We start from the raw sequence: 9,580 nt of genomic DNA on the forward strand, positions 1-9,580 counted from the left end.
TTCTACATAAATTTTAATTTTCATCAAAATTTTATAATTTATTTTTCACTACCGAAAGTAGGTCACTAGGGCGAGAGCCGCCGTAAGGTTCGTATGTCGTAGCGCGTCCATCTTCCCGCGCGCGCGCCTAGCGATCGATCCTAATATATCGTGTGCGAATGAGACCTGTCATTAGTAATTAGGTATGGCTTATCAATACACAAATGCAGAGTACGTGATAGTGAGTTTAGATTATACCTTGAAAAATCGCGGACAACCCCTCGATTGCCGAGGTTCACTCGGATACTTATATAATTAAACCTACGATAATAATTTACATTTCCATGGCAACGAACCCACGCCACCCGTACTGCGGCCCCGGGGAACTCCCCGCTTGTGGACTAGTCGTCACTTGTTTGCGTAAACAACACTCGTTATTGCATTGATGATTTTAATATTGTAGTTAAATAGTAATTGAATTATTATTTTATTGAAGTGTGTGAATAGTCTTTATTTGTTTCTTTTTTTGGCCTCTGGAATGCAAATCTTATGTATGTAAAGATGAATAATTCAAAACCAAAGTTTATTAGGTAGGTAGGTACATACTACCAAAAATAAAAATTATTAGCACCTTTGTAAGTAAAATAAAAATAAAAATTAAAACAAATAAAACGTGTATTAATTTTTCCTTTAGATTCTTACGTAATAAATATGTATAGGACGAATTCGGCGTTCTGGATATCATTTACGTGAAATAAGAATGCATGTTTTTATTTCGTTTCTAAGTACGTGTAGCTCTAAAAGACTTGTTTTTATACTAGAATGTTGATGGGATATTCTGTTTTGAGATATGTAAGATATTAGAAATATTTTTCTAAAATAATTTTATTTAATATTTTTGTGGTACGGGTTTCTTGTCGCCTATTGACGTCGTTTAAAACTTATAAAAAATTATCTGCACTCAACAATAAGCCAGGAAAGATTAACAAATTTAGCAACAATATCCATAGAGGAAGAAATATTGGACCATATAGACAAACACGAAACTACTAGGTCCCCGGACAGACTTCGTTCTGTCAAAAGTTAATACTAAAAATTAATTAATTTTGTTTCTTTACCATTTAAACCTTCCGTGGACCTTATGGAACATATAATACAAAAAAAAAGTAGCCGAATTGGTCGAGCCATTCTCGAGCTAAGCAAATAATGCGTAAGCAATAAACGCTAAGCAACACTTATTTTTATTTGTATCATCATCATCATCATCATCATGATTTCAGCCTATTGCAGTCCACTGCTGGACATAGGCCTCCACAAGTTCGAGACAAAAATGGCTCGAGCTCATTGTGTGTTGCCCATAGTGACCACGCTGGGCAGGCGGGTTGGTGACCGTGTATAGATATCGCAAATAGAAAAGCGAGAAGAGTAGAAATAATATAATTTAAGTATGTTTATATTCTTACACATTTTACTCTTGTTTTTTTTTAAACATAGCATACCTAATAGTAAATTTAGCATTATTAGACAAAAGTCAACTATTTTGTTATTCATGTCTAAGTAGATATACAATTACATATAACACCACAAATAAGTATGTAAAAATTTAATCCGTGTTTTATTTATCGCAGTAATTGGCAAGCGGAAGCAAAATAGTTTTACACATTTAGGAAAATATTATCTAAGTATATAATATGAAACTGGAAAAATTTATTTCGGTCAAAATTAACAAACCTAAAAAAAAAATAAGTTAAAACATGAAGTGTCGTGAAATAATTGTGTTTGTAGGCAAACAAAAAAAAAACCAACTTCAATTACATCGACAAGTAATACAACGTAGATCGACAAAAAAATAGTCAAGTAACTACGCGTTATCAAAGATTACTAAAAAAGTAGTTATCATATCTCGATAAAATTTAAATGTGACCACATAATAAACATCAGCTTATGATTAAATTAAAAGTTATCAAAATCGGTACACCCAGTAAAAAGTTATGCGGATTTTCGAAAATAGCGTCAAGTAAAAACGCATTATTAGATATAACTCGAAAAGTAGTTGTTGGATCTCAAATAAATTTAAATGGGACCAATTGATACACACCACCTTTCTATTAAAAAAAAAAATCAGTCCACCCGGTCAAAAGTTCTGATGTAACATACCATTCTTATATTATAATGATGATAATTATGATTATGTTGATAAAATATAAGATGTATATTTTAGAGACAGTTCCCAAAGTATACTCATATATACCTATATACATATTACAGTATATTGTGGGGACAGTCGCATTGTATGCGATATTTTGATTGTGCGAGACTGATGACCTGTAATACAGGTATTTTATTCCTAGCATTGGTATCAGACTCGCATCAACATTGACGAGGTTCGGAAAAAAAGTATATTTGTTATACGGTGAATAATTTTGTCTTCAAATCTGTGGTTTCAGTTAGATTTTCGTTGTAAATTAGATAGATAAAAAGGCCATCTGATTTTGATTTATTTTATATGTGTTTTAATAGAATATGTTTTATATTACTTTGTGATACATTTTGTGATTTCTAGGAATTATCAATCAATAAAAAACTTCGATACGTAGTTAAGTATGTATGTGTAAGTAGTTTAAATAATTTGTGTTTGAATTCTAAATAATAAAAAAGCATGTGTTTGTCAGCTGTGATCACCGTGATATTTAAAAGCTTTAATTTTATTTGTAAAGAATCAAATTGTAATTAAATAAATAAATAAATAATAAAATAAATTTTGATGAGTCCTCAAACCATACTTATAGTACATGATTGCTGATAAAATGTAAGATGTATATTTTAGGGACAGTTCCCAAAGTATACCATATTTTGATGAGTCCTCAAACCATCCTTATAGTATATGAATTGTTAAATAATCTAAAATATTTGTTCATACGTTAACATATGAACATATGTTAATTATGAGGCTTGTCTTAAGAGTATATTAACAAAATCACAATGTGGCCCAAAGCATACGTTAGACATATATATATATATATATATATATATATATATATATATATATACAGGGTTACAGGAAAAGTCGACCTAGATCCGTTAAGGGCGTGTAGTGCACACCATTTCTGAATGATTTCACTATGGAACCCCCCATCCTAAACTTAACCGTTTTCGACATATTCGAGTTTTAATTTTTTTTATGAAAATGCCCAATTTTTCGGCTATTGAATTGAATATTTTGAATTTTTTCGAATCTTATGATTATTTTTTTAGTTTTTTACATGAAGAATGAGATGTTTAATGACTTCAATGACTAAAATTGCACGTAAGTTAACTAAATAGGTCGTTGTAGACGATCGAAACTTAAGAAAATAAGTACAAATTATAAAAAAATATTTTTCTTTTCTGGATATCTCAAAAAATTATTATGGCACTTGCTCTGCAGATGTGCTTAAAAATATCTACATTTTATCAGCTATCCAACGAGGCATAACACTCTAGGGTATTTATTAACCTCAAAGGTGAAACTTAGTTTCTAAGGCTACATGGCAGTCAGAATAAATAGCGCTTATTTAATATAATTAATTTGACTTAAGTTCAGCATCATCATCATTACAGATCGTCGGTGATTGTAGTAAGCTAAATGAAACAATAAATCAGTTCAAAATAACATTTATTCACCTAATGTTTTTGAAGTTCATGTTCTACGTGTCCACCTCTATTTCGCACACATTTTCTCATTCTTTCACGTAGTCCACTTTTCACTACACCAGTGGTTAATGTTCTTCTTATGTCGTTAGCAGCATTAATTATCCTTTCTTTGAGAACTTCCACTGACGATATGGGGTTGGGCTCACTGTAAACGAGGCTCTTCATGTGCCCCCATACATAAAAATCCATGGGGGTCAGGTCGAGACATCTGGCTGGCCAGGGTAAAGGCCCACCTCGTCCAATCCATTTGTTAGGATAGTTAGTGTCCAACCATTCCCTAACGCTTCTTCTGAAATGAGCAGGGCAGCCATCATGTTGAAAGCACATGTCCCGCAGTAATTGTAATGGGAGATCATCTAGAAGGTCACCTAAGTCACCTCTTAAGAAATTTTCATAAGTTTCACCATTCAGATCTTGTTTTTGCACATTATTTTTCTCACTCTCACCTGCATAAATCTTAAGTTGTCTCGCTTGAAAATTGGGCATTTTCATAAAAAAAATTAAAACTCGAATATGTCGAAAACGGTTAAGTTTAGGATGGGGGGTTCCATAGTGAAATCATTCAGAAACGGTGTGTACTACACGCCCTTAACGGATCTAGGTCGACTTTTCCTGTAACCCTGTATAGTATGCAGAGTATGAATACGGAACATCAAGTGTTTGACTTGGGTGTATTCAGATAATGTCAGTTGTCATTTATTAGCTGTTAGAGTAGTGGGGTGATCGACGCGCTACCTAGCACATCGTTCGATAGTCACCTACCCTCATTTATTATATTACTCGAGTTATTCTGACGTGTACTAAACGAACGGTGCAACCGCCGCTAAGGCAGTCTTGGCTCTGGCTTGGCACGATACACTTGTTGTATCCTGACTGTAGCTTAACCTAGACTCATTCAATAATTAATTTGTGCAAACGAATTAATTGTTATCTATTACGATTAACTTGGCTAGGCGGGACGTATAACTCGAGCAGTGAAGGTGAGCGTTAATGCGCATCTCAAAGGGGGCCTCCTTAAACCTACACCTAGGTCGCAAGTCCTAGGCACTGCTCTGAGTTACTCCCTCTGCCACACGATGGATTCGGCACCCGCACGATGAACCGTGAAACCATCGAATACTAAGAAGTTAGTCTTCGCCCCCTTAACTAATAACTATCCCGCCTTCTGTGCTGCGTTATCTTTCTGTTACGTGAATCCTGTTTCATGATTAATTGATGATATCATAAATTGTGTTTACTTGTGTCAACATTACCCACTTATGCCCACAGTAGACTAAGTACTCTGAGACGATGAGAGAGAGAAATATACCTTCAAGTCGAAAAGTATACCTTCTTCTTTTTAATCTCCGACATATATATAATGTAATTAAAATATGGATTCGTTTGTATTTTCAGGTAAACCTCCTCAGCAAAGAATCATAGGAGGCTCTGTGACTACAATAGAGAATTATCCGTTTGCAGTAGCAGCCTTACGACTAAGTGTAGCGCCTACATTAGCCTGCGGTGGTGTAATCCTTAACAACAGATCTGTCCTAACAGCTGCACAGTGTTTTTAGTAAGAAAAACAAATATTACGTGATTATAATTTTTTTCTAATATCTATTAATATAGATAGAATCTACGTAGAAGATGGCGGATGGTATAAATCATGCGTCAAAGTCACTATTACATAAAAAGTTTGCAAGTAGAACTATTTATTATATAAATAGTTTTACTTGCGTAGAGGACGGTTATTGAGGTTATAGATTTGATATCAACTGCGACTGTCACAGATTTCGAATACGTTACGATATTTGCTTCGTAGCGAACTTCTCGTGTTCTTAGCGGAAGTCTACAGACTAAAATTGTAGCGTTTGTAGCACACCTACCCTCTTAATGCAATGTATTTCCCTCTTTCATCAATCATTGTAAGCAGTTTGACGATTTAAATAAAAAACAACCTATTTTTACAGGGCTGAATGAACTAAAATGATAGTCATGGGAAATATTGTCCTACTGACCTTATTAGTGATTTCACTAATAAAATTGGTTTTTCGTTAAGATCTCTCGAGGTTAAAACATATTTTACATTACTACGCCGTTTTATTCATAATAGCCGAATATTGGAAACTTTTTCCGCAATTATAGATAGATAAATAATCTATGTCTATAATATTTGTTCGTGGAGTGCGTTAATTAATGTGAAAATACACTTATTTCTTAGTAAACTTTTTTAAGGTCGAACAGTGGTGCTTTGTCGAATATTGAGGAATAAACGACCGTGTGTGCATGATAAATATATTTTTATACAGAGATGGATGACTTATTGTCACTTATTATTGTCCTAATAGAATATTAAGAACTCTCTTTAGCGATTAGGCATGTAAATCGCTTAAAATACGGAACAAAGTAATATGGCTACATTAATAATTTTTGAGTTTGATATTTTCTTAAATCTTTAGCAAAAATATATGTTTCATAAGCCATTAATCGTATTCACAAATTTAATTTTACAGTGGTACTTCCTCATCAAATTGGCGCCTAAGAATAGGATCCTCATTTGTATACAGTGGTGGTTCTGTTTACACTGTCTCCAATCTGATATATCATCCAGACTTCCAGATATTCTACCAAAATAACGTTGGTATATTCAGATTATCGTCTCCAATAGTCTTTGGTGACAATGTACAGCCTGGAAGATTTGCGAGCGCTAACTATATAGTAGCTGACAATGAACCCGTTTGGACTTACGGGTGGGGCGCTACATCTGTAAGCATAAACATATTTTAAAATTAATCATGTAACTTTAGGTAGCCAAGTTGTAGTTTTGTAATACAATAGTATTTATTATGTAAAAAAACAGGAAAAGATTTTTTAAATTGTATAGTGGTTTTGGAGTTAGTTGTTATGAATAAGATACAGGTACAATAGTATACTCATACAAGCATTTATATTACCAATATGAACCGCACAAGTTTTTTATTTTTTCATTAATTACTATATCAGCTATCTGCCAGTGAAAGTCCCATCAAAATCGGCCCAGCCGTTTCAGAGAATAGCCGTAACAAACAAACAGACAAAAATTAAAAAAAAAATGTTATTTCGGTATACGTACCGTATCTACACCCTTATACATTTAGTGAAAAGCGATTATTTTAATATTACATACAGACACTCAAATTTTATTTATTTGTATCCCACACTCACAGGGAGGGAGGGGGTGGCTATATTCTTTGATGCCGTAGCCACACAGCATTCATTCAATAGAACATTTTAATTTCTGAATATTACGGCTCCAATCACGTGACGGAGCTGACACACACATTTTATTGTTATACTGGTACTGACGTCCAACTATAGTGATTAAAATTTTTGTTTCAGTACAATGGCCCCATCTCAAATCAGCTGAAACATGTCCAAATCCATACAGTGAATCAAGAAATTTGCTGGAATAGCTATAACATAATTTCCATTTCTGTCACTGAAAATGAAATGTGCGCGGGCAATTTTGAGCAAGGTGGTCAAGATCCTTGCCCAGGCGATTACGGTGGTGCTCTACTTCATAATGGCAATGTCGTTGGTATTTCATCTTGGGGTAGTGTATGTGGCTTCCGACATTATCCAGCTGTTTATACTCGTGTACCTAGATTCATCGATTGGATTGTGGCTAATGCATAAAAAATACACTACTGTGTAGATTACTACAAAACATATAAAAGAAAATCTGCAATTTAAATGGATAAATGTTTAATTTGACTTTTGTTAAAAGCACTTGTTTATTAAATTAAATTATTCTAATAAATCTTTTAATAAAATAATGGTTCTATGAAACAAGATACACATTACCCTCACTATATATCATACTAGATATTTAACAAAATAGTAAAACACTACTATTTACAAATGATAAATTAACTTAGGGGTCGCCCAGTGGATTCGACCATAATTAAAAATTTAAAAATTTCAAAAAATAAATAAAAAAAATATAGACCTCTTTTATTTAAAATTTTCAATTTGACTACGGACCTTGACATTCAAAAGAGTGTAATATGCGTGTGTGTGTCAAATAAATGGTAGTGTGTGTAATATTTTTTTTATTGATTTGATATATTTTTTGCATAATTAAAAAAAAATTAGCATTCTGCACGCCTCCTCTATATACACTATAAGTGTACGAAATTTCATACTCCTAAAAAGGGGTACAAAGTTTTTCTTTACGTATTAATATATAGTTTAACTAGCTGACCTGGCGAACTTCGTATCACCTTATTTTTTTCTGAAATATAATAATAACATAATATATCAAAATAAAATATAGCCTATCTTTTAAGTTGGATCAAACTGCACACGGTGTGCAAATTTGACTAAAATCGGTTAAGTAGTTTAGGAGTCCATTGAGGACAAACATTGTGACACGAGATTTATATATATTAAGATATATAGATAATGATAGTTAACCCTATATCATAATACACCTGGCAGGACCGCTCAATTGCGGTCGGTGCCTGCTATTTTCATTTAAGAATTGATCATCGGTAAATCGGTAATATAGTAATAATTTATCTATAAAAGGGGTACAGAAAGTAAGCAAGAAGTACGGCGGTTTTTACTCGATTTTGGACGAGGTAACTCTCGAACGAAGATGAATTTAAAATTATTAAAAAATAAATAATTACAGTTTAATACCAGATATTTTTAGATTAAAAACTGAACTTTAAGCTACCTATACCATCAAACTTGATTTATGTATCTAAAGATTTATCTTAATATTCAAATACATTGACACTTATTAAATTTTGATTGAAAATCCAATATTTATCTTTCTGATAAAATTTAATATATAACTACATAACAACTTACTGTCTAAATATAAGTAATATAAGAATATCACGACCGAAAAATCAAAAATCATGCGATAGCACATATCAGTACTTACCACACCAATACACAAGTGACTGACGAAGACTAACTTATTCTTGGGAGTACTTTTTTTTCATTTTTACGACTCTTAGTATAGGATTGGTGACCTAAATAGTAATCTGTCATAGCTTATAGGTAGATTACGTTCATTCACACTACAAGCTCAAGACCTAAACAGTAATCGGTCAGCATAACGTCAAACTCATAATTCGTGCTTACTCTAACCATTTCCCCTTAATTTTTAAATGTCTACAATCATTTCTATTTTGAACCTGTCAAGGACCAATTTCATTTAAAGAATAATCAAAACAATAAGTTGATTTAATATTTTATTTCCACGTAATACACATGACCGGTAATATTAAATAACTGCCGCAGACTTCCACAACACTAGCAAATCTTCGTACAGCACGTGTATATAGTGATGCTCGGACAGCAAGGGCCACAGCTGGGTGGTCCGCAGCAACTAGCACAGGGTCCAGGGCACCTGTAAATATTAATTAAATTAAAGCATTTCACTTGGCAATCTAATGACGACCGATCTGAAAGCTTGGATTACTTATAAGTTAAGCTTGCTTTATTATTAGCGAATGCTTGATAATGTTTTTTTATTTTATTTAACGAAACGTACAATAAACGTATAACAACATAAGTATCACTGTTACATACACTTTATGAGGCAAATAATCACCTATCAAAGGTTACAAAATGTTTACTATTACTCGTAACAACATAAAAATGATCGATTAGTTATGAAGAATTAGAGACCGTGGAATGTTATGTTAAATGCACAATCAATAAAACAGTGAAGACGAAAGATACTGCAGAGAGATAGTTATGATAATATGGACCAACTTACATTATTTTTGGTTTGATAGCACTAAAAAACTATAAGAAAGAACTTCAAAAGCAAATGCAATATTTGTTGTATTCAATAGACTATTAAAAGGATTTCATAATTTTTTTTATTTTAAGCTTTTTCTGTGCGTACTACTCGAACGATTTGATT

At 32.8% G+C, this 9,580-nt stretch overlaps 1 protein-coding gene and 1 long non-coding RNA gene across 2 annotated transcripts; one reads left to right on the forward strand and one right to left on the reverse strand.

Annotated features, from left to right (window-relative positions):
* Positions 1-5,045: 5,045 nt before the first annotated feature.
* On the forward strand, positions 5,046-7,449 carry LOC123662736 (trypsin, alkaline B-like). Its single transcript, XM_045597559.1, has 3 exons — positions 5,046-5,227; positions 6,168-6,420; positions 7,033-7,449. Exons 1-3 carry the CDS (start codon positions 5,046-5,048, stop codon positions 7,327-7,329), a joined length of 732 nt encoding a protein of 243 aa, XP_045453515.1. The 3' UTR covers positions 7,330-7,449.
* Positions 7,450-8,887: 1,438 nt separating this feature from the next.
* Positions 8,888-9,580, reverse strand: LOC123669335. Its single transcript, XR_006745740.1, has 2 exons — positions 9,431-9,580; positions 8,888-9,058 (listed from the first exon to the last, which is right to left on the reverse strand). It is a non-coding gene; the product is annotated as an uncharacterized LOC123669335 (long non-coding RNA).

This window comes from Melitaea cinxia, chromosome 1, assembly GCF_905220565.1.
Source record: "Melitaea cinxia chromosome 1, ilMelCinx1.1, whole genome shotgun sequence".
In the NCBI taxonomy this organism is placed as follows: Eukaryota; Metazoa; Arthropoda; class Insecta; order Lepidoptera; family Nymphalidae; genus Melitaea; species Melitaea cinxia.

Excerpts from the sequence above, each read along its gene's own strand:
- LOC123662736 (XM_045597559.1), top strand. The coding sequence starts at position 5,046 with ATGGATTCGTTTGTATTTTCAGGTAAACCTCCTCAGCAAAGAATCATA. Across the intron at positions 5,228-6,167 it reads ACAGCTGCACAGTGTTTTTA|TGGTACTTCCTCATCAAATT; the intron begins GTAAGAAAAACA and ends TTAATTTTACAG. Across the intron at positions 6,421-7,032 it reads ACGGGTGGGGCGCTACATCT|TACAATGGCCCCATCTCAAA; the intron begins GTAAGCATAAAC and ends TTTTTGTTTCAG.